Source organism: Piliocolobus tephrosceles, chromosome 2 (genome assembly GCF_002776525.5).
Source record: "Piliocolobus tephrosceles isolate RC106 chromosome 2, ASM277652v3, whole genome shotgun sequence".
Classification (NCBI taxonomy): domain Eukaryota; kingdom Metazoa; phylum Chordata; class Mammalia; order Primates; family Cercopithecidae; genus Piliocolobus; species Piliocolobus tephrosceles.
The window spans coordinates 179,670,536-179,696,932 of NC_045435.1; the positions used below are offsets into that span (position 1 = coordinate 179,670,536).

Below are 26,397 nucleotides of genomic sequence, written 5' to 3' on the forward strand. Positions count from 1 at the left end.
GAATGGAAAAACTGTGGTAATTCCAGATAATAGAAAAGTTTTCAACCCTAAAAAGAAATGAGCTATCAAGCCATGAAAAGACATGGAGAAAACTTAAAATACGTATTACTAAGTGAAAGAAGCCAATTTGAAAAAGCTACATACTGTATGAATGTAACTACATGGAGATAGTAAAAAGAAGAATGTTGCCAAGGGTTAGGCCAGAGGGAGGAATAAACAGGTGAAACAGTATGGATTTTAAGGCAGTAAAACTATTCTGTATGATACTATAATAGTGGACACATGTCATTATACATCTGTCCAAACCCATAAAATATACAACACCAAGGGTCAACCCTAGTGCAAACTATAATCTTCGGGTGATAATATGTCAATGTAGGTTCATGAATTATAACAAATGTACCACTCTGTTGAGGAATACTGAGAACGGGAGAGGCTAGGCATGTATAGGGACACAGAGTATACAGGAAATCTCTGTACCTTCATTCAATTTTACTGTGAACCAAAAAGTGCTCTAAAAATAAAGTCTAGCCAGGCATGGTGGTTCATGCCTATAATCCCAGAACTTTGGGAGGCTGAGGTAGGAGAATTATTTGAGCCCAGAAGTTAAAGACCAGCCTGAACAACACAGGGAGACCGTCTCTACAAAAAAATTTTAAAAATTAGCCAGGTGCCGTGGTGTGCACCTGTAGTCCCAGTTACTCAGGAAGCTGAAGTGGGAGGATTGCTTGGGACCAAGAGGTTGAGGCTGCAGTGAACCATGGTCACACCACTGCACTCCAGCCTGGGCAGCAGTGAGACTCTGTCTCAAAAAAATTAAATTAAAATCTATTTAAGAATAATAAAGCTGGGTGCAGTGGCTCATGCCTGTAATCCCAGCACTTTGGGAGATGGAGGCAGGCGGATCACAAGGTCAGGAGTTTGAGACCAGCCCGACCAACATGGTGAAACCCCCTCTCTACTAAAAATACAAAAATTAGCCGGGCGTGGTGGCACATGCCTGTAATCCCAGCTACTCAGGAGGCTGAAGCAGGAGAATTGCTTGAACCTGGGAGGCAGAGATTGCAGTGGGCCGAGATCACGCCACTGCACTCCAGCCTGGGTGACAGAGCAAGACTCCATCTCAAAAAAAAAAAAAAAAGAATAAAATAATTTCAACATAAATTTAGAAAAGATATGTATACACACACACACACACACACACACAATACATATGTTAACATCACTTCTTTCTTTCATCCATAAAATGATGTAGAATTTACTCAAATGGAATTCTTGTTAGTCCTGGAAGTAGAAAATGAATAGATGATCAAGTCAACAAAAAGCTTATTTCTGACACAATCTTATTACCAGCAAATAATTGGTACTGGCAAACAACTACTGCTAAGAGAGACAACCAAATATGATGAGACACATCATACTAAAACACATCACCACCTATGAAGTCGCCTTGCTCTTCCTGACATCCTCCCACAAATATCTGTTGAAATCTCTAGATTTAACTACACAGTAACAGGATATGAAGAGAAAATAATATGTTAAACCATATCACAGGAAAAGAATTGGCAAACTCCAGAATGGGGGAAACTTCACAGAATAAACTGTCAGCTTATTCAACAAATAAAACACAAGGATAAAAGAGTGTTGGAGTACATAAAGGTTTTAAAAGACTTAACAAAACATAATGTAACATACAGACTTTATTTGGACCCTGATTCACCAAACTGTTAAAAGCACATACATATTACTATGGTTTGAATTTGATCCCTCCAAGCCTCAAGCTGAAATCTGATCTCCAAGCCTAACGGAAGGTGATTGGGTCATGGGTGTGGATCCTTCATGAATAATGTCCTGTCCTCCCTGGGGCAAAGAGGAGTGAATGAGTTCTCCCTAGGTTAGTTCCCATGAGAGCTGGTTGTTATAAAGAGCCTGATTCTCGTTCTCTAGCTTCCTCTCAGGCCAGGTCATCTCTGCAAACACTGCCTCCTCATCGCTTTCCACCCGTGAGTGGAAGCAGTCAGAGGCCCTCAACAGTAAGCCTAGCAAATGCTGGCCCGATGCTTCTTGTACAGCCCCCAGAATCACATGCCAAATAAACCTCTTTTATTTATAAATTACCCAGCCTCAGATATTCCTTTACAGCAACACAAAACAGATTAAGACACACACTTACAGTATTTATGAAACGACTGGAAATTTGAACCCTAACTACATATTTGATATTATAGAATTAGATGAAAAAAAAACTTAATAGAGTGTGCTGATGGTATTGTTGTTGTGACTGACAAAAACTTTTTCTTTTAAAAATGTATTGAAATATTTATAAGTGAAATGTCACAACTTGGACTTGCTTCAACATAATACAGCACAAGGGTAAGTAGTTTAGGATATAACATAAAAAACTGGATACACACTGATAATTGTTCAAACCCAGTAATAGGTAAATGAAGGTTCATTATTTTATTCCACCTCCTTTAGTATTTGTTTGAAATGCTAAATACCCTAATAAAAAGTTAAAAAAAATTCCTTTAGTGAATCCCCTTAAAATTTCATTATGAAGAAAAAAAATACTTCAATATGAATATCCTTAATAAAAGTATATAAACTGATAAGTAACAAAGAAAAAAGCCATTGAAAAATATTTTCTGATACACTAGAAGATTATCAGCAGGACCTTTAGCAATCTGATGCCATACTACTGATATATTATTGATTTCTTTTTTATTTGAACATGTTTTAAGAGTAGGTTTTAAGAATAGTGACTAATTTTTTTTTTTTAATTTGTCAGTTGTTTGGCTAGAAGTAAGGATAGAAGGGACTTAACGGTTAGTTCTTGAGTGTGAGAGACTGAGTATCAAAGAGCTGAGATTCCCTGCTACAGTCTACCCGTATGTTAATTGTGGGACAGATTGTCAACTTCCTTTGGTTATTGCTGAAATTGGCTGTAAAACATTTTGCAATTGTAAGAACCCTAGAATTGGTTACTTATTAAGCTTTTAAAAAACTGATTCTCGGCCGGGCGCGATGCCTCATGCCTGTAATCCCAGCACTTTGGGAGGCCGAGGCGGGCAGATCACGAGGTCAGGAGATCGAGACCATCCTGGTTAACACGGTGAAACACCGTCTCTACTAAAAATACAAAAAAATTAGCCAGGCGTGGTGGTGGGCACCTGTAGTCCCAGCTACTCGGGAGGCTGAGGCAGGAGAATGGCGTGAACCCGGAAGGCGGAGCTTGCACCACTGCACTCCAGAATGGGCGAAAGAGCGAGACTCCGTCTCAAAAAAAAAAAAAAAACTGATTCTCATACAGTTTCTGTTATCAAATAAGTTGTATAGTACCTTTCAACAGTACATACTTTTAAAGCATTTACTTGACGAATGAATTAATATTTTTAGTAAATCCTTGCTCAAGCATCTCCCAAATAATGACTATTATAACCTGATAATAGTACAAAATTACATACTAAATAATAAATGAATATATAATAAAACAATGGCAAAAACATTATAGGATCTTAAGAACTTTTTAAATGGTGATAACATATATATCCTTTTGTATCTTTTGAATTTTAAAACATTTCTGCTGGCTGCAGTGGCTCACATCTATAATCCCAGGGAGACAGAGGCGGGAGGATCGCTTGAGCTCAGGAGTTCAAGACTGGTCTAGGCAACATGGTGAAACCCTATCTCTACAAAAAATACAGAAAGTAGCCAGGCGTGGTGGCACATGTCTGTTATCCCAGCTACTTGGGAGGCTGAGGTGAGAGGATGACTTCAGCCCGGGAGGTGGAGGTTGCAGTGAGCGGAGATTGTACCACTGCACTACAGCCTAGGCAACAGAGCCAGACCCTGTCTCAAAAACAAACGAAACAAAAAAAATTTCAAAAATTTGAACCTATTTAAAATAAACAGGCTGGGTACAGTGGCTCTCGCCTAATCCCAGCACTTTAGGAAGCTGAGGCGGGCAGAACACTTGTCAGGAGTTCCAGACCCACCTGGTCAACATGATGAAACCCTGTCTCAACTAAAAATGCAAAAAATTTGCCAGGTGTGGTGGTGTGTGCCCATAGTTCCAGCTACTCGGGAGGCTGAGATGGGGTAATCACTTGAGCCCAGGATGCAGAGGCTGCAGTGAGCCAAGATCGCGCTATTGTACTGCAGTCTGAGCAAGACTCTGTCTCAAAAAAAAAGAAATTAAAATAGGCCAGGTGCAGTGACTCATGCCTGTAATCCCAGCACTTGGGGAGGCTGAGGTGGGTGGATCACCTGAGGTTGAGAGTTCGAGACGAGCCTGACCAACATGGAAAAACCCTGTCTCTACTAAAAATACAAAAACTTAGCCAGGCATGGTGGCATGCACCTGTAATCCCAGCTACTCGGGAGGCTGAGGCAGGAGAATCACTTGAACCCAGAAGTCAGAGGTTGCATTGAGCCGAGATCACGCCATCGCACTCCAGCTTGGGCAACAAGAGCGAGACTCCATCTCAAAAAAATAAATAAATAAATAAATAAAATAAACAAAACGAAAACTTTTAAAACTAGTGGTGAAAAAAAAGGAACCAAATTTAGCAAGACTTACCTAGCAGGGGGAATTCCTCTCTTATAAAGATCCATCCTCACTTTTTCTCCCACATGTCTATAAATCTCCACTACAGCCAATATTGCAGCATCTCTCACCTGTCAAAGAATTCAGAACTTTTTAAGAAACTTACATATGATACAATAAAATACTTCATTTCAAGGTAACATTACACTAATAGATCAACTTGAAGCTCTAAGTGGGTTTTAATGCCTCTAAACCCCTGCATATATGGCTTGTCGTCAGTAAAAACCCAAGAGGGCCTGCCAAGATACTTCTAGAAAAAACTACTAAAAGATGATTTTACAGAAATTTGAGAAACTTGTCAATAAAAGTTACTTATTAAGCTTTTTAAAAATCTATCTGTGGCCGGGCGCGGGGGCTCACGCCTGCAATCCCAGCACTTTGGGAAGCCAAGGAGGGTGGATTGACCGACATCAGGAGTTTGAGAGCAGCCTGGCCAACATGGTGAAACCCCGCCTCTACTAAAAATACAAAAAAATTAGCTGGGTGTGGTGGCATGCGCCTGTAATCCCAGTTATTCAGGAGGCTGAGGCAGGGGAATTGCTTGAACCACGGAGGTACAGGTTGCAGTGAGCCGAGATCATGCCACTGCCCTCCAGCCTGGGCGACAAAGAGCGAGACTCCATCTCAAAAAAATAAATAAAATAAAATAAAATAATAATAATTAAAAAATTTTTAAAATCTATTTGTAGGCCAGGCACGGTGGCTCATGTCTGTAATCCTGGCACTTTGGGAGACCAAGGCTGGTGGATCATCTGAGGTCAGGAGTTGGAGGCCAGCCTGGCCAACATAATGAAACCTCGTTTCTACTAAAAATAAAAAAAAGTAGCCCGGCGTGGTGGCACGTGCCTGTAATCCCAGCTACTTGAGAGGCTGAGACAGGAGAATCGTTTGAACCAGGCAGGTGGAGGGTGCAGTGAGCCAGGATCACGCCATTGCACTCCAGCTTGGGCAACAAGAGCGAAACTCTGTCTCAAAAAAAAAAAAAAAAAAAAGATTCCTACCTGTAGTAAGATTATGTAAACAACTGCCAATAATTATATTAATACAAATTATGATCATGGTTAATGTATTTTCCTGTATTAAAACTGCATTTCAAGAATGTGGCCTGAACTCAAACAGATATTTTGTACACTAATATTCACAGCAGCATTACGTGGAAACAGCCAAACGTGGAAACAACCCAAATGTCCATCCACAGAGAAATGGGTAAACAAAATGTGCTATATACACACGATGGAATATGATTCAGCCTAAAACAGAAGGGAAGGAAATTCTGATACATGCCACAAGATGGATGTACCTTGAAGACATCATGCTAAATAAACAAGCCAGACACAAAAGGACAAATATTCTATCATTCTACCTCTGTGAGGTACACAGAACAGCCAAATTCACAAAGGCAGAAAGGAGAATGGTGGTCGCCAGGAGCTGGGGATGGGGGGCCACCGGGGGGCTGCCAGGGACTGGGGAGCTGCTGTTCACGGGTACAGAGTTTCAGTCTGGGAGGATGAAGAAGTTCCGGAGCTAGATGGCAGTGATGGGTGTTGCAAAACAATGTGAATGTATGTAATGCCACTGAACTTACACTTAAAAACAGTTAGAATGGTAAATTTTATATTGTATTTGCTACAATTAAAAAGAAAAAAAAAAGGATGTGGTCTGAATACAGGAATTTGAAAGGTAGCTCCAGTTCCCTTGCACAGCTCATTGTGAAATGGCAACTGAAGAGACAGTAGAATTCTCCAGAACACATTCCTGTATTATACCTATAGTACAGACCAGGAGTTCCCAAGCCCCAGACCATGGACTCATACGGGTTCGTAGCCTGTTCAAGGACCACAACAGGAGGTGAGTGACAGGGAAGCAAGCTTTATCGCCTGAACTCCACCTCCTGTCAGATCAGAGGCAGCATTAGATTCTCATAGGAGCACAAACCCTATTGTGAACTGTGCATGCGAGGGGATCTAGGTCGCACACTCCTTATGAGAATCTAACTAATACCTGATGACCTGAGGTGGAACAGTTTCATCCCGAAACCATCCCTACCCTCCCATGGAAAAACTGTCTTCCACAAAACCAGTCCCTGGTGCCAAAAAGGTTGAGGACCACTGGTATAGACAGCTCAGATAAAAAAGTTTCTAACAACTGATATACCACTGATATAAATCCTCTCTGTTAAGTAGGGCTCTTACAACTGCAAAATGTTATACAGCCAATTTCAGCAATAACCAAAGGGAGCTGACAATCTGTCCCCACAATTAACATACAGGTAGACTGTAGCAGGGAATCTAAGCTCTTTGTTACTCAGTCTCTCACACTCAAAACTAACCTTTAAGTCCCATCTGTCCTTACTACTAGCCAAACAACTGACAAACATAAGCAACTTTCATGAATATGTTTTTAAAAACTAACTTTGATGGATTTTTTGAGGTAAAATCTTCATTTCAGCAACCCCTTCCACCCTCTCTCCTTTTTTAAAAACAGAATCAGAGGACTAGAAAAGAAACGGTAGCCAAAAAATCAGTCAATGCTTGAATGTAAATAAAATTTTACCTGACTGTTGGAATCTCCAAACAGGATACACAAATGTGGTACCAACTTGCTGATGACTAGCGGCTGAGCCCCAAAACTAAATATAATTTGAGAAAAAAATAAAGAGAATTTGTTTTTAATAAACAGTGAACAAAATATCCTTATACCTTCTTGTCTGTAGCAATAAGACAAATATGGTGGAGAGGATGGACACACATCATTAAAACATGAAGGATATGAGACACAAGCAAAAATAATTCTAAGCAATGTGAACTATGCAAACTTGAATAATCACAACTGAGAGTGAAGACAACACATAATCCAATAGATTAAAATGTTCAACAATGGCACTCTTAAACCTAGCAAGCAACCTATGAATAACTTAAGAAAATCAGACTTTTCACTTTTAAAATTGTGACTTTTTTAGACTCTGGGTCTCAAATAAATGCATTCCAATGAAATAAGGAAATTAAAAGATCTTTATGCTTATGGCAGGGGAGCCAAAACCCAGCACAAAGAGCTGTGTAGACTGAGTACACTTACAGGCTTCTAGAGGGCAGAAAGGACTATAAAGTAATAAAAGAAAATAAGTGAAAATATAGTTAAGAAAAGGAAGTAGCACTATAGGAAAAGTTGAAAGCTACTACATATGACCTATGACATTGCATAGAACCTAAAAACATAATTCAGAGCAAGAACAGAAGTCCTAGCACTTTTTCAGATCAGTCATAGTTCTGTGGCAACTATGGCAGCCAGAACTCTGCACACAGCTACCAGCCTCACTGTCTAGTTACCGGGGAAAGTTTTGCTTGGTTTATGACTCTGGTACCCACCCACACTGCTCTGGGGGAGGGTGGGGATGGGAAATGGTTATAATATGTGAAATATCATTGAATTAAAAACAATTTCAAATTCGATCCAGAACAGAAACAGATACTAAGTTATCAGCATATCAGTTCCATGACCATCTGTTTTGGGTGGCTACTATTAACATACTAAAGAAAAAAGAAGAAACACTTATTACTGACATAACTGAAAAAGTCAGAACATGAAAGATAACATACACAAAAAATGAACAGTAAAGGTATCAAATAAAAAGTTATATGCTTTAATAACAATTTTAAATGTGTTATTACCATAGCTTTCCTTGACTTTGTGAACTGAGGTTTTTTTAGAGAAATAAAAAAAAAGACAGTTATTTCCAGTAATCATAAAACTCACATGTTTAAGGTTTCAATAAGACACAGACACACGCCTTCTCGAGATCGAAAATTCTTGTGTTTAAAACCAGAAGCCAACTGCTCCCAAATGTACTATTTGAAAGAAAAGTAAAAATGTGAAACAAAAAACTAAATTATTCATGTTATAATCTTTTATGTCTTCCCAATCCTACTACCAACCTTATTGGTAACTGAACGTTTTCATCAGACTGTTGTTCATCTCTCCACTACTTATAAGTTTTTCCAAACTACACAATTGTGCTCACCCATTTTTATTACCTTAATCACATTTTAGTACTTATATATGTTTCACTTTAGATTTTATTTATTCTCAGAAGAACCATGTCCAACAACTGAAAACCTTAGAATTTCCAAGGACACAGGATTTCTTCTATAAGAAACCTTCAATAACAATGCTACCATTATAAGTCCAGTAGTCCAGTAAGTATTTAAGTGGTCCAACATTGCCTAGCAACTAATATAGACTCACACGGAACAGGCTTTTTTTTTTTTTTTGGACATTTTATAATTCAGACTTTTTCCCTTTCAATGTTGGATCCAAATACAGAAACGTATTTGGACAACCGATTTTATAGCTACCTACCACACTTTTCTGTTAGAAAAAGCATAGACAAACCTATACAAATAATTTAAACCAATTATTTTGGGTGTAACAAGAAATCCAACTTTACTTTTACAAATGTGAAGCCAACTGTACCAATCAATCCTTTCTCCACATTTGGAAACACCACTTTTACCCTTTACTAAATTCAAATATACAACATACACAGCCATCCTCTTTCTGTACTCAGTATTCTTTCTGGAGTCTGTATTCAGTTCTACTAATATATTTCTCTCTCCCTACCAAACTTTCAAGAAGGTGGCTTAAGAAATTACAAAAAAAAAAAAATCTTAAATGTGGGTAACCTGACTTATCAATACTACCTCTGGAACGCTATTCTATATAAATACTTATATTTGTGTTCAAAGATAGAAGTACAAGGGATGCCCCTTATGGTAATGTCTGTAATCACAGAAAGCCAAAAACAACCTAAAATGTAAATGAATAAACAAGAGTGGAAGGACACTCACCACAATATTAAAAAAAAAAAAAAAATTAGTTCTGAAATATAAAACATTTGGGAAAACATAGTAACCACTTGTGAAAAAATTTTCTTCTGGTCTCTGTAGGAGTTGCAGAAACGAACAATATAGTATTTAGTAGTTCTCAAAATAAGCTTTCTCAAACATTTTACAATTTACAAAAAAGAGAAACAAAAAAAATCCTAAAGTATAATATAATCCGTATACTGTCAAATCACTGAACTCTATTAGTTAGCTTTAAAAAAAAGCATTAAAGAGTACAAAATAAGCAGCAAAAAACCAGTCAAACATTGACACTGTATCTTAAATGTCGACTTCTTAAAGGCATTGGCAACAAATGATTGTTTAAAATGTCAGCATTCATGCTTGCTGTGGCTTTAATGATTTGCTGTGATTACCATTAGCAAAATCTGAATTTGCTTACCATAGGTGGTGCTACTTGATCCATTAACTTCAATATCAGAGTCTGAGCTTCATCTCGAACCTTGTCTTTGGCATCTCCCATTCTGTCTATTAAAGCTACAATAACTAAAGAAGGGGAGGGAGTAAAAGAGTGTTTACTTATAACTCATCTCCATTAAAAACTACATTTCTCAAAATTACAAATAGCAATTGTTTCCATAAATGAAGAGTTGTGAGGTAAAGAAATTGTTTTAAGTTCTTTACACACGAATCCAATAAAAAAATAACTGAGAAGATTCACAAGAATACATGCAGCATGACATCTCCTTACAATAATGTTCAAAACACAGGCAAAACTATTATTTTTCTGAGAGAATGTATAGATGAGGGGACAAGGAGGAAGTAGAACTCAAAGGGAACAGGTTCTAAGGTCAGTTCATAGGGCAAAAACATCTCATAGTCAAAATTACCTTCCTGTAATCCCTTAAATTACCACTACCATTTAGTGTGGTCTTATTAGGTGTGTGACCTAATGTCTATTTTTTAGATACCTTTCATCTATTTCCTCAGCCATAAATGTGGGTAGCAGTACTCATCTCAGAGGATTATTGAAAATTAAAAAATAATACACATAACTCAAAGAGTAAAGGGCACAGAGTAAGCACTTTCTATAAAATGTCACCTACTATCACTATCACTATCATCCTTCTGCATGTTCAAAAGCAAGGACACTTCCTTTGTTTCTCTTTTGATATTACAGCTATATAGTAGTCCCCCCTTATCCACAGCTTTACTTTCTGTGGTTTGTTACCCATGGCCAACTGTGCTCTGAAAATATTAAATGGAGGATTCTAGAAATAAACAAATCATACATTTTAAATTGCACACCATTCTGAGTAGTATGATGAAATCTTGGGCTGTCCTGCTCCATTCAGTATGGGATGTGAATCCTTCCTTTGTCCAGCATACCTGCACTGTTTACATTACCTGCCTGTTAGTCACTTAGTAGCTGTTTCAGTTATCAGATCAAAAACACATCACATGTATAGCAGCAGTACTCAATCTTTTTGGTATCAGGGATTGGTTTTGTGGAAGACAATTTTTCCACACTGACAGGGGGCGGGGAGGATGGTTTTGGGATCAGGCATCGTAAAGAGTGCACAATCTAGATCCCACAATATGCACAGTTCACAATAGGGTTCGTGCTCCTATGAGAATCAAATACTGAGGCTGATCTGACAGGAGGCAGAGCTCAAGTGGTAATGCTCACTTGCTGGCCACTCACCTCCTGCTGTGCAGCCCAGTTCCTAACAGGTCATGGACTGGTTTGGACTATCAGAGGCTTCAAGAATCCACTGGGGGTCTTGGAACACAGCCCCTGAAGATAATGGGGGACTACTACATAGCTTTTCTTTCACTGAATCAACGGAGGACTAAGTCTAGTCTAAACAAAGGAAGGAGAAAGAAATCAGATCAAGAAAGAAATATTTCTCTAGTTTATTTATAAACATATATAAGTAAATGTGTATATAATTTGAAGCCAATCTATTATCTATAATGTAATAACCAAAACTGATGTAATAATGAACAACAAGAGTTAAAGAAAAAAGAAATTACATTCTTTTTGGGAAACAAATGACTAGAGTGAGAAGGCAACATACCAAATGGAAAGATACCATCCAAAAGCCTTAAGCTTAATCAAAGAAATGACTGTGTAAGAAAACAATGTCCAAGACATAAAAATCATAAGTCTAATTATGCGACAATGTTCATCAATAGGAACAATATAAATTCTTCTCATACATCTTGGATGTACTGTTAACACTAGAGGAATTTGTCAACATCTATAAGGTTGCCATTATGGGCTTCTGGTTCTGATAGCTTCTGAAAGGCAGAAGACAATAGTAAACACTTAACAAATGTTAGATATTATTATGCACTAACCACCGAATTATCTCATTTAATCCTTTCAACAGTCCTATGAAACAGAGTAGGCCCATTTGATAGAGAAGGCACAGAAGGATTAAATAACTTATCCAAAGTCGCGCAAACAACAAGTAGTGAAACCAGGTTTTAAATAATCTATACTGGCCAGGTGCAGTGGCTCACACCTGTAATCCCAGCACTTTGGGAGGCCAAGGCAAGTGGATCACTTGAGGCCAGGAGTTTGAGATCAGCCTGGCCAACACGATGGAATACCGTCTCTACTAAAACTGTAAAAATTAGCCGAACGTGGTGGTGCGTGTCTATAGCCCAGCACTTGGGAGGCTGAGGTGAGAGGATGGCTTGATCCCAGGAGGCAGAGGCTGCAGTAAGCTAAGATCATGCCACTGCACTCCAATCTGGACAACAGAGTAAGACCCTGTCTCAAAAAATAATAAATAAATAAATATCTATACAATGTGAGATCACAGTCATAACCATCTCCATTTACTTATAATTTGAGGTGTTTGAGTGTGTGTGTATATGTTACCAACCATATAACAATAATGGAAAAAGATCCTTCATTCCTGAGAGGTGAAATTTAACTCTAACAAGAAAATTCAAATGTTAGCCCAAACAGGGGCTCACTTCAATATTAAAAACCATTTTACGAAACATAAACAAAAAACAAAAAGCCTCACATTACATAAAATTAGTATTACAGCTAATAATCTAAACAAGAAATTCATGCTGTTTTTGCACTGGATCGCTTTTTAACACATGCTACCCTGGAGTCAAACAGAACAAGATTGTATTCCTAACTCTACCAGTTATTAATTACAAAACAGAAAATTCCCTGAACTTCAAAGTTTCCTTGTCTGTAAAATATGGAAGGCTGACAGAACTATACCTCACATGACTAGTGAAAGAATGAAGTAAAACAAGGAAAAAGCACCTGTGCCAAGCCCATGATCATTATCATTTAATATGATGAATATTCAACAAATATTTATTGGGTATCCAGAACAGAATTTTTCACTCAATAGGCTCTCCATATGAATGTGTTAAACAAATGAATCAATCTAGCACAGACTGGAATTTGGACAATGACCCACGGAAGAAGGCTGAAACGTAACTCTTAGTATTTTTTTTTCTTTTAGCATTGTACAAGATGCAAATCATTCTATGAAAGTGATAACCGGGTAGCCTAACTGTTCTTGTTTTCCTTCTACAATAACATTTTGGGATATAACTGTTTAAAATTTTAAAACAGTTTACAAAATTTGTAAGATACGAGATCCTTTACTGAATCAGTTATAAAACCAGGGCTGGTGATCAATATTAAATGTAAATTGTATATTTTTTGTTTGAAAATTATATTTTTCCACAATATACGTGGTCACAAAAGGAAGCTAAAATATTTTCTATTATTAATACATGCATATATATAGATTATATATTTAAGAATTACATTAATAGAGCTTATACTCTTTTTGGAACTGTATCTAAAACTGAAAATGAATCTCAATCTTCCTAAAACACTTCTCACTTTTAACGTAAAAGAATATTAAAAATACCTGTAGCCGGGCGCGGTGGCTCAAGCCTGTAATCCCAGCACTTTGGGAGGCCGAGACGGGCGGATCACGAGGTCAGGAGATCGAGACCATCCTGGCTAACACAGTGAAACCCCGTCTCTACTAAAAATACAAAAAACTAGCCGGGCGACGTGGCGGGCGCCTGTAGTCCCAGCTACTCCGGAGGCTGAGGCAGGAGAATGGCATATACCCGGGGGGCGGAGCTTGCAGTGAGCTGAGATCCGGCCATTGCACTCCAGCCTGGGAGACAGAGCCAGACTCCGTCTCAAAAAAAAAAAAAAAAAAAAATACCTGTAATGATAACTAATAACCCGAGTGCACCAAAACTAAACATTATCTCTCAAATCAAGTTATATATATCTGCAGTTAGATTACCAAAACACCTTCCAGACATAATCCAATTCAACTCCTTCCTTTTACAGAAAGACTCCTAAAGTGATCTGGCTAAGTCCTGTAACAGTGATAAAACCAAAAAGCTAACCCTGGGACTCTTAGTCCAGTTCCGTACCTTTCTAAGAGCATACAGGTATGCTGCCTATCTTGCAGAGCTATTCTACAAATTAGAAATGAAGTCAGGATAATCTTTCATGTATGTAAAGTAGTAAAAGGGTAAAAGGTAAATAGACAAAAATGGGTAAAAAGTAGGCATTCAATTAATGATAGCAAAGCTGTAATAAAATTTTCCTATTATACCACACTGTCTATTATCCTAAAGTAATAACAAGTTCAAGTTTCATTAAGGACAATGATGAGCACTTATGATTCAAAGTGAAAACAATACTAACAGTAAATGCACAGGGATAACTAGAAAGAATAGGAGATTAGAAGAAAAAAATTATACATATATAAGAGTGTATGAACATGTGCCATCTAGTTGCACAAACACAAATGAAAAACACTAACCAACAAAAGCAAGTTAATGTAATTCATTAAGTATTTAACTGTGTAAGAATCACAGAGTAAAGAAAAATTCAACATAGGGTGAGGTTAACCTGAAAATTCCTGAGATTCTTAAATCTGAAGTACATTTTTAGAAGGGAAAGAAAGGACCACAGAGAAGAGGGGAAGATTTCAAAAAGAAATAAGGGCACAGCAGAGGCATAAACAAGTTCAGCTACGCCTAGAAAGAGTGAGCAAGTTTCTGATTAGCTTAGAGTGGAGACAAAGTACTTGCTAAAGATTACAAAGAAAAAGTCTACTGAGATGGAGAAGGAACATATATGGTAAAAGACGGCTTTAGAGAAGTAAGTTCTGAAAGCAGGACAGTGTTGGGAGTCAAACTACAATTCAGGTCCCAATATTCCCATTGCCTCAGTATGAGTGTAGTCAGGACGTAAAACCCCATGTGGTACTCCTGGTGTCTGAAAAATAAGTGAGATACATAATACCTAGAACTACTTTTAAGTCTCAATTTTCTCTGTAGCAATTAATAACAGGGAGCTACTATAGGGCAAGAGTCACAAACACAAACATTTACATCCAAGGAGACACAGGAAATGCTGATACTTAGCCAGTTTAAGAAGTGCAGTATTCCAACCTTACCATATTATACCTAACTTTCTCAGTTACAAAGAGACAAGAGGGTTTTGGGGGTGGAGGAGGTTTTATGAATGGGAAAGATCATTAACTAGACATGACAGAAACTACAAAGCAACTTCTGATCAGGGTTACTACATGAGGCAATTTCTTGAGACAAGCCAGAAATATGAATTTTCATGTAAAACTTCTCAATTTTAAACACTGATTCAACATATTTCAAGAAAATGTAGGCTGGGCATGGTGGTTCACACCTGTGGTCCCAGCTACTCAGGAGGCTGAGGTGGGAGGATCGCTTGGGTGTTGAGGAGGCTGAGGCTGCAGTGAGCCACGATCATACAACTGCACCCCAGCCTGGGTGACAGAGCAAGATCCCATCTCAAAAAAGAAAAAAGAAGGAAAAGAAAGAAAATAAAGAGACAGGGACAGCGAGAGAGAGACAGAAAGAAAGAAAACATAAACAAGTAAAATGCTTGTAGAGCAGTTTTCAGTACCTGCCATAGTTTTTTTTTTTTTTTTTTTTTTTTTTTTTAAAGAGACAGAGGTTCACTCTGCTGCCCAGGGCATGGTGGTGCAATCTTAGTTCAGTGTAACCTTGCCTTGGTGCAATCTTAGTTCAGTGTAACCTTGAACTCCTGGGCCCAACCTCCCATCTCAGTCTCCAGAGTAGCTAGGACTACAGGCACACACCACTAAGCCTGCTGATTTTTTTTTTTTTTTGTAAAAATATGGTCTCACTCTATTGCCTAGGCTGGTCTCAAACTCCTGGCCTCAAGCAATCCTCCTACCTCAGCCTCCTAAATTGTTGGAATTACAGGTGTGAGCCAATGAGTCCCTGGGCCTACTATAGAGTTCTAAGTGGAGACTAACAGTAAAAAAAAAAAAAAAAAAAAAAAAAATTCAGAAAATACTAACACAAAGGATGAAGTGGAACCTGGTGTTGATTAAAACTAAATAATAAAGATAGAAAACCCCATCAGATGTTTCTGTTGAAAAGATAACTAGGAAATAAAAGAAAAGGCCGGGCGCGGTGGCTCAAGCCTGTAATCCCAGCACTTTGGGAGGCCGAGACGGGCGGATCACGAGGTCAGGAGATCGAGACCATCCTGGCTAACATGGTGAAACCCCGTCTCTACTAAAAATACAAAAAACTAGCCGGGTGAGGTGGCAGCCGCCTGTAGTCCCAGCTACTCCGGAGGCTGAGGCAGGAGAATGGCGTCAACCCGGGAGGCGGAGCTTGCAGTGAGCTGAGATCCGGCCACTGCACTCCAGCCTGGGTGACAGAGGAAGACTTCGTCTCAAAAAAAAAAAAAAAAAAAAAAAGAAAATAAAAGAAAAAACTGATGAAGAAGGGTAAGTAGCATACCAAACATGAAGCAAAAAGTTAACCAAACATATCAGAAAGTACGTGTGATGATATACTGATATTAGGAAGCATTAACTTAATCCACAAAAGAAAATCCCTGGCCAGGTATGGTGGTTCATGCCTATAATGCTAATACTTTGGGAGGCCGAGGTGAGAGGACTGCTTGAGCCCAGGAATTCACCATGAGCCAAGGTGAGAGGACTGCTTGAGCATGGGCAACATAGCAACACCCCATCTCTATTTTAAAATACAAAAGAAAAAAGCAAAGAAAATCACTAATATCTGAGGCTACCCTTCTGTATGCTATATAATGCTGCTATATAATAGGATCAAATCCATTTATAACATACTCTAAAGGTACATGAAGGTCATTTGGGTTTAGAAAATAAGTCAGAGCCAACTCTGTAATCCTAATAACTATACAAAGAGCATTATCCTACCACACACACTGTACTACAAACACACTGTAAGCAAGCGCTATTCAAAGTATGATCAACAGCCTAGGATCAATCTACAGACTGTCTGTGATAAGGAAATTTAGAGTACTTAGAAAATGTTTTTGAAGCAATTTGACCAAAGAAATTTTGTTTGTTGCATCTAATGATAAAAAATTGAGCCTTTTTTTTTCATTTAATTTTGCTGTAATTTATTTTTATTATATTTTATAAAATACAGGTCTGCAACATGCTGGCAATGAAGAAACTGATCCTTCCCCACAAATAGTCTGAAACATGGCACTGTAAGTTATATTACAAATTTGGCATTTCACAAAATAGTAATAAGATCCAGTAAAAAAAATTTCTTTTCTTTTTTTTTTTTTTTTTTTTTTGCCTCAAAGGTGATTTAAGTAAGTTTAAAACTTTGTCTCTGGGTAAACTGAAATGCTAAGTTTAAATCTCTGGGTTACATAAAATCACTTTTTTTTTTCTTTTTGAGACAAGAGTCTTACTCTGTCACCCAGGATAGAATGCAGTGGCATGATCTCGGCTCACGGCAACCTCCACCTCCTGGGTTCAAGCGATTCTCCTGCCTCAGCCTCCCAAGTAGCCGGGATTACATGCACATGCCACCATGCCCGGCTAATTTTTGTATTTTTAGTAGAGATGGGGTTTTGCCATGTTGGCCAGGCTGGTCTTGAACTTCTGACCTGTGGCGATCCGCCCACCTCAGCCTCCCAAAGTGCTGGGATTATAGAAATTACCTTTTTTAATTTACAGAGAACTATTTCTGCTAAACAAAAACTAAGGAAAAAAGTCATCATGTCAAATCTTATTTAGAAATGTAAATAAAGTTAACTTACCCATTGCTACATAGGATTTAAAGCGTGTTGATAATTTGTCCACAAAGGCACTTAAGATTTCCAATCCCATTAATGATACCTACAGATAAAAAGGGATTTTAATGAATATAAATTACTGATGCATACTTTAATATCAGCATATAATTTTTGACATATAAAAGATCTTCATAAATATATTACTTTTAAAAAATGAAATTTAAGTATTCAAGGGTAAACAGTCATGAGGTTGGAGCACTCTAATCTCAAATGGTTCAACAATAAAAACAACAATAATGATGTGTAAATAGGAAGATCGCAATAAAGCATATTTGGTACAACGCTAACTGGTAAATTAGACGAAGTTACACAGGAGTTTACTGACTCTACAGTCATGCATCACTTAATGACAGGGATAAATTCTAGCAAATGTATTATTAGGTAATTTTGTTATTGTGCAAACATCAGAGTGCACTTACACAAACCTAGATAGTATATAGCCTACTACAAACCTAACCTACACAGTATATGCTATTGCTTCTAGGCTACTACCTGTACAGTATGTTACTGTGCAAAATACTGTAGGCAACTGTTAACATAACGGTATTTGTGTATCTAAACATAAAAAAGGTGATGCAAGCACAACATTGCAACAACTATGACATCACCAGGCAATAGGAATTTTTCAGCTCTATTATATCTTATGGGACCACCAATGTATATACAGTCCATCACCGACCACAATGTTGTTATGTGGTATGCATAACTATGTTCGTAACTTTGAAATGTTTCCTAAATGAAACAGTTAAAAATGAAGAGCCTCTTTAATTACAGAGGAATTTCATCTTCTGTCTGGGATGTATAAACTAGAAAGAACATCTCTCTCATTCTAACAAGAAAAAGCCCACTGGGTCTACAAAATCCTAACTGTTCTTGAATCTATCAGAAAGCTAAGGCTGGAGAATAACCAACTAACCTGAAATCTAAACAAAGACATGGGACACAGCCAGTAGGTCACATGTGACAGGACAGGAGGAAAATGAATCCATGATGTAACTGAGTAAGAGGAAGGCAGTTATACTTTACATAACTATTTACAACTGAGTGTGGGTTAGCATAAAAATACAATCCCTACTAGCCACAGACACAAGGAGAATTCATATCCACTTATAGGCTCCAGTTCACATCTACTTTCAAGCTCTTTCTCCACAAACCTCCACTGGACACTCTTACGACTAAGGGCTGAGCAGGATACTGGAAAGGCACAAAGGCGCCTAGTACCCTTGTCCTGTTCAAACAAAAGTTTGAAGCTAAGAAATAAAAGTTTGATGCTCCTCAGTGAAGGCTATCAAACACTGTTACTCCTAAGGCACAGGTAGAACTCAATGCTGTTAAGGAGAGGAAAAAGATAAAAAGCCTTCTACCCCAGAGGAAGTAGCAGAAAAACATCCTGGGGCCCATACATTTGGGGAAAGCCATGGTCTTTATAAAGCCTTACCCCAAGACTCAGGACAAAAAGCTTCCTAAGACTGAAGCTGGACCAGAAAAACAAAGAATGACCCTGTTTTCCCCAACCAGACTGGCAAGCATGAAATAAGAAGCAACAGCAGTCTACCAGTGGGGAAGGGGCAAGAACACAAAGAAGAATCCTCTATGAAGCACAAGAAAATAGGGAAAACCTAAAGTGCAGAGTTGAGTAGAAACTTGAGGAAAACCCTTCATAAAATTAACCAAGTGACAAAAAAATGTGAAGCAAATACGAATTAAAGTAACTATAGCAATCATAACATCGAAACCTAACTCAACTCCTGACTAGACTGACTGCATAGCTCCACACTACATATAAGCTTAGCAGAAAAAAAGCATGTCATTTCTAGGCATAAGTACTATTTAACTTAAACATCTCAAACACTGTCCAGTTTTCAACCATACATTATGAGACAGACAAAAAAGCAAGGAGGGATACAAACCAATATCAAGAATAAAGCATGGAACAAAATACATAGATAATCTGAAAGCTGGAATTATCAGAGCATTTAAATAACTGTGATTAATGTAGTAAATGTTCTAGTTAAAAGAACAAACAACATGCATGAATAAAAGGAATTCCAGCAGAGAGGTGAAAACTTTAAGGCAGACTCAAAATGCAAATAATTTTTTAAATGCATTAAAAGGAAGGCAAAAGTGATTAAGATGCCTCTGATGGGTTCATCAAAAGATTTGACACAGAAAAGGAAAGAATCAGGGAATCTGAAAATACGTTAATACAAATTACTCAATTTGAAATACAAAAAGGAACAAAAAGGGAAGGGGAGAGACAAAGCATTCAAGAGCAGTGAGATAATATCAAATTGTCCAACATAACGTCATAGGAATTCTAGAAGAGAGAACAAGGTAGAAGAAATACTTGGAGGGAAAATGGCCAAGAATATGGTAAAAATAATGAAAGGCATCAAACCATACATCTAACAGTCTCAGAGAACCCTCAAACAGGAAATTCCAAAAAACACCAAGACACATCCTATTCAAACTGTTAAAACTAAAAGAAAGAAAAATCTTAAAGTCAATGAGAAAAAACAAAAGGACATTAAATACACAAGTACAGAAGACTTCCAGCCAGAAAGTATGAGAGTAAGGAAACAATAGAATGACACTGTTACAGTATAGTAGTGCCCCATTATCTGTTTAAGTAATACATCCCAAGACCCCAGTGGACACCGGAAACCACAGACAGTACTGAGTCCTATATATAATTTTTCCTACAAATATATACCTATGATAAAGTTTAATTTATAAATTAGGCACAGTAAAAGATTAACAACAATAATAAAGTATAATAACCATAACAATATACTATAACAAAAGTTACGTGTGTTTTGTCTCTCTTAAAATATTATATTGTACTTACCTGTTTTGGGACTATAACTGACCACAGGTAAGTGAAACCGTAGAAAGCAAAACCACGGATTACTGTACTACCAAAAAAAAAAAAAAGAATGCTGTCGCTTCAGAATTCTATACCTAGTTAAAATAAAAGATATTTTAAAACTAAAGGAGAAATAAAAAGTTTTTCAAACAAACAAAATCTGATAGAATTCATTACAAGAGACCTGTATCACAACAAATGTTAAGGGAAAATCTTCGGGGAAAAAAATACACGACAGCAGACAAAAACTTAGATCTACACTAAGAAATAACAGGAAATAGTTGAAATTAAAATAAATATTTAAAACCTTAAAAATAAGCTGGGCACAGTGGCTCGTGCCTATAACTCTAGCACTTTGGGAGGCTGGAAGATCACTTGAGGTCAGGAGTTCGTCAGGAGTTCGAGACCAGCCTGGCCAACATGGCAAAACCCCATCTCTACTAAAAATACAAAAATTAGCTGGGTGTGGTGGCACATAACTGTAATCCCAGCTACTCAGGAGGCTGAGGCATGAGAATCATTTGAACTTGGAAGGCAGAGGCTACAGTAAGCTGAGATTGTGCCACTGCACTCCAGCCTGGCAACAAATCAAGACACTGTCTCAAACAAACAAAAAAACCTTTAAAATATATTAAATATATGTATTTAATTACTCTAAAAACTGACACTCTAAAACAAATACTAGGTCTATTGAGTTTAGTAAAGTCATGAGATAAAAGGTCACTATAAAAAAATCAATTGTGGGCCAGGCGTGGTGGCTCATGCCTGTAATTCCAACACTTTGGGAGGGTGAGGCAGGCAGATCACCTGAGGTCAGGAGTTCAAGACCAGCCTGACCAACATGGTAAAACTCTGTCTCTACTAAAAAATACCAAAAAATTAGCCAGGTGTGGTGGCGGGTGCCTGTAATCTCAGCTACTAGGGAGGCTGAGGCAGGAGAATCACTTGAACCTGGGAGGCAGAGGTTACAGTGAGCTGAGATCGCGCTATTGCACTCTAGCCTGGGTGACAAGAGTGAAACTCCGTCTCAAAAAAAAAAAAAAAAAAAATCAACTGTGTCCATATATACCAGCACTCAACAATCGGGAATTTTCAAAATATTGTATCATTTACAAAACTAACAACAATCACAAAATACTTAGATATAATTCTAACAATTAAGTCCAAGATCTACATGCTGAAATCACAAAATGCTAATGAAAGTGATCGAAGAAGAGCTGAATAAATGGAGATATATATATATCAAATTCATGAATTGGACAACTTAATATTATAAAGATTTGAAACCCCACAAATTGTTCTTGTGTGAATGCAATCCCAATCAAAATTCCGGTAGAATTTGATGCAGAAATTGACAAGCTGATCCTGAAATGTATATAGAAAGGTAAATGAATTAGAATACTCATATCAATATTGAATAAGAAAAATGAAGTTAAAGTGCAATTATCTGATTTGAAGACTTAATATAAACCTATAGTAATCAAGACAATGTGGGGGCTGTGCACAGAGGCACATTCCTGTAATCCTAGTACTTCTGGAAGCTGAGACAAGAGGATCGCTGGAGACCTGCCTGGGCAACATAGTGAGACTCTGTCTCTACAAAAAATTTTAAAAAGTAGCTGGCCATGGTGGCACAGGCATGTAATACCAGTTACTCAAGAGGCTAAAGCAGGAGGATCACTGGAGCCCAAAAGTTTGAAGCTGTAGTGACCTATGAATGTACTACTGTGCTCCAGCCTGGGTAACAGAGTAATACCCTGTCTCAAAAGAACAAACAAATATATACACGAATGAAACAGAAGAGGGAGTAGAAAAATAGACATACACATATATAGTCAATTGATATCCAACAACTGTGCAAAGGCAATTCAATGAAGGAAAGAAATATACTTTTGCAATAAATGGTGATGTTACAATTGGATATCCATATGCAAAATAAAAAATGAACCTCAACCTATACATCATTCACAAAAATCAACTCAAAAATGTATTAGACATAAAAATAAAACCTAAAACTATAAAACTACTAGAAGAAAACACAGGAGAAAATCTTCACACCTGGAGTACACAAGTAATTCTTAGAGACAACATGAAAAGAAACATAAAAGAAAAAAACATAAAAGATTCTTGAAGACAACATAAAATTTTAAAAATTGATGAAGCAGACTTCACTAAGAACTTCTGCTTGTTAAAAGACACAGCTAAGAAAATGAAAAATCCAGGCACAGATTAAGAGAAAATATTTTCAAAATACTTATCTGATAGCCAACTGGGTTCACTGTAGAATTTAACAAGCCTATTCTAAAATTCATATGAAAATTCAAGGGGCCCAGAATTGTCAAAACAAGCTTGAAAAAGTTGGAAGACTCAAATTTCCCAATTTCAAAACATCCTACAAAGCTTCTGTAATCAAGACAGTGTGATAATGGCAAAAAGAGAAAAATATAAATTAATGAAATAGAACTCAGAGTCCAGAAATAAACCCATACATTTTTATGGGCAACTGATTTTCAACAAGGGTGTCAAGACCATTCAATGGGGAATGATTCAACATATGGTACTAGGACAACTGAATGAATGTGGACCACTACCTCACACCATACATAAAAATTAACTCAAAATGAATCATAAACCTAAATGTGAGAGCTAAAACTCCATAGCTATTAGAAGAAAACATAGGGTAAATCATTGTGACATTGGCCATGGTTTCTTAGACAGGACATAAAAAGCATAAACAAATAAAAAAAGAATTAGAGTTTATCAAAACTAAAAACACCTAGTCTTCAAAAAAACACCATGAAGAAAGTGAAAAGACAACCAACAGAATAGGGGAAAACATTCGTAACACATATATCTGATAAGGGACTTGTATCCATAAGAACTTTTACAACTTAATAGTAAAAGGACAAATAATCCATTTTTTAAAATGAGCAAACAGAATAGAAAGTCTAGAAATACACTCACATGAATATAGTCAAATGATCTCTCACAAAAAAGCAAAGGCAATATAATGAAGAAAAGATAGTCTTTTCAACAAATGGTATTGCAACAATGGAGATCCACACGCAAAAAAATTAATCTAGACGCAGACCTTACGTCCTTCCCCAAAAATTAACTCAAAGGATCATAAAACTAAACATAAAATAAAAAACTCCTAGAAAATAACATAAGAAAAAATCTAACTGACCTTGGTGTGGCAACGTCTTTTTAGATATGATACCAAAGGCATGGTCCATGAAAGAAATAACTGTTAAGCTGGACTTCACTAAAATTAAAAACTTCTGTTCTATGAAAGATGTCTAGAGAATGGAAAACAAGCCACAGACTGGGAGAAAATATTTGCAAAATACACATCTGATAAAAGACTGTAATGCAAAATATACAAAGAACTCTTAAAACTCAACAAGAAAATAAACAATTCAAAAAATGGACAAAAGATCCAAACAGTGCCTCACCAAAAAAGATGTAAGATATATAAACAGTAAATAAGCACATGAAGAGATTCTCAACATCATATGTCATTAGGAATTGCAAATAAAATTACGGTACCACTACACACCTATTAAAATGGCCATAACCCAATTCACCTACAACACTAAGTGCTGACAAAGGTAGGGAGAGAGAGGAACTCTCATTCACCACTGGTGGGAACGCAAAATGGTACAGTTATTTTGGCAGTTTCTTGTAAAGCTAAATATACTCTCCCCCATATGATCCAGTGATCATTCATGTTCCTTGGTATTTAGCCAAAGGAGTTGAAAACTAATGCCCACAAAACACCTACAAACTCAAATTTTTTGTTTTTGTTTTTTGTAGAGATAGGGTTTCACCACGTTGACCCAGCTGGTCTTCAACTCCTGGACACAAGCGATCCACCCGCCTTGGCCTCCCAAAGGGCTGGGATTACAGGCATGCGCCACCATGACCAGCCCACACTCATGTTTAAAGCAACTTTATTCACAGTTGGCAAAACTTGGAAGCAACCAAGATGTCCCTGAGTAGCGGAATGGATAAATATGTAGTACATTCAGACAATGGAATAATATTCAGCACTGAAAGGAAATGAGCTATCAAGGCATGAATAAGACATGAAAGAACCTTAAATGTAAGCTACTAAGTAAAAGAAGTTAGCCTGAAAAGGCTTCATACTGTTGGAGTCAAACTACATGACATTTGGAAAAGGCAAAACTATGGAAATGGTAAAAGGATTGCCAGGTATTGGGGGAAAGAGGAAGTTTTAGGCAGAGCACAGAGGATTTTCAGGGCAATAAAACTATTCTGCATAATACTATAATGTTAGGTGCATTTATCAAAACCTATAGCATGTACAACACTTAGCGTGAACCCTAATGTAAACTGTGGACCTTAAGTGATAATGATGTGTGAATGTAGGCTCATCAATTATAACAAATGTATCACTCTGATAGGGAATGCTGCCAGTGGGGGAGCCTGTGCATTATGCGGGAGCAGGGGGATATATGAGAAATCTGTCTCTCTCACTCAATTTTACTGTGAACCTAAAACTGCTCTAAAAAAATAAAACCTATTAAAAAACAAAAATAAGCAAAGAACTTGAATAGGCATTTCTCCAAATAAGATATACGAATGGCAGTCAGGCACAGTGGCTCACCCCTGTAATCCCAGCACTTTGAGAGGCCAAAGGGGGTGGATCACCTGAGGTCAGGAGATTGAGACCATCCTGGCTAACACAGTGAAACCCGTCTCTACTAAAAATATCAAAAATTAGCTGGGCATGGTGGCATGCACCTGTAGTCCCAGCTACTTGGGAAGCTGAAGCAGGAGCAGAGAGATTGGAACCCTTACATGCTGCTGGTGGTAATGTAAAATGGTGCAGCCATTGAAGAAAACAGTTTGGCAGTTCCTTCTAAAGTTAAACATAAATTTACCACATGGCCCAGGAATTCCACTCTTAGGTATATACCCAAAGGAAGTGAACTCAAACAGATATAGCCATGTGTACCTGTACATCAATGTTCACTGCAGCATTATTCACAATAGTTAAAGGCGGAAACAGCCCACATGTCCATCAACTGATGCACAGATAAACAAAATGTGGTATATGCATACAATAGAATTTTACTCAGCCATAAACAGGAATGGCTGATACATGCTATAACATAGATTAACCTTGAAAATATCACAATTCAATGAAGCTAGTCACAAGAGAGGCTACACGTTATACGGTTCAATTTATAAGAAATGTCTACAATAGGCAAATCTATAAAGATAAGTAGAATAGTGGTAGCTTAGGACTAGGTTGGGGTGGATATGGAGGGTGGGATAATAGCTAAAGGGTACAGAGTTCTTTTGGAGGTGATGCAAATGTTTTAAAATTTACTGTCGTGATGGTTGCACAAACCTGTAGCTATTACAAAATCAGTGTAACATACACTTCAAATGAGTGAATTATATAGAATGAGATATCAATAGAGCTGTTAAACAAAATTGAAAATCCAAAATAGACTCAACTACACATATATGAGCCAAGCAGTTATCTCAAAAAAGCAGGAAAAATGTGTACTCTTAAGAATATACTTAGGAATCTATCCCCAAGATATACAAGTAAAATTATGAAAAGACATGCAAAAATTATTCACTACAAGAGACTGGAAACTATCCAAACATTCATCAGTATGGGACAGATTCAATAAACCATGGTGTATCCACACTACAGGATACTATGATACTTTAAAAATAAAAATGAAGACTACCCTAATTCTGCTATGCAATGATCTCCACAATATACCGTTAAGTGAAAAAAGCAAAGTTGGGGAAAGTATGTATATCAAAAAAAGGGGAATTAGGTAGATATAGACAGACATAAATGTTTAAAAAAAACAATGATGGCTGGGTGCGGTGGCTCATGCATGTAATCCCAGAACTTGGGGAG

General features: G+C 37.4%; 1 protein-coding gene across 4 annotated transcripts in view; it reads right to left on the reverse strand.

The window, feature by feature from the left end:
- Positions 1-26,397, reverse strand: part of CLASP2 (cytoplasmic linker associated protein 2) — a 233,029-nt gene that overhangs the window by 194,272 nt on the left and 12,360 nt on the right. For all 4 annotated transcript variants that reach the window (XM_023214679.2, XM_023214680.2, XM_023214681.3 and 1 more), the window contains exons 2-6: positions 17,585-17,663; positions 9,887-9,990; positions 8,360-8,451; positions 7,160-7,235; positions 4,580-4,677 (exon numbers count right to left, since the gene is read on the reverse strand). In XM_023214679.2, the coding sequence (XP_023070447.1) occupies positions 4,580-4,677; positions 7,160-7,235; positions 8,360-8,451; positions 9,887-9,990; positions 17,585-17,663 (449 nt within the window). The remainder of the gene's footprint in view (positions 1-4,579; positions 4,678-7,159; positions 7,236-8,359; positions 8,452-9,886; positions 9,991-17,584; positions 17,664-26,397) is intronic.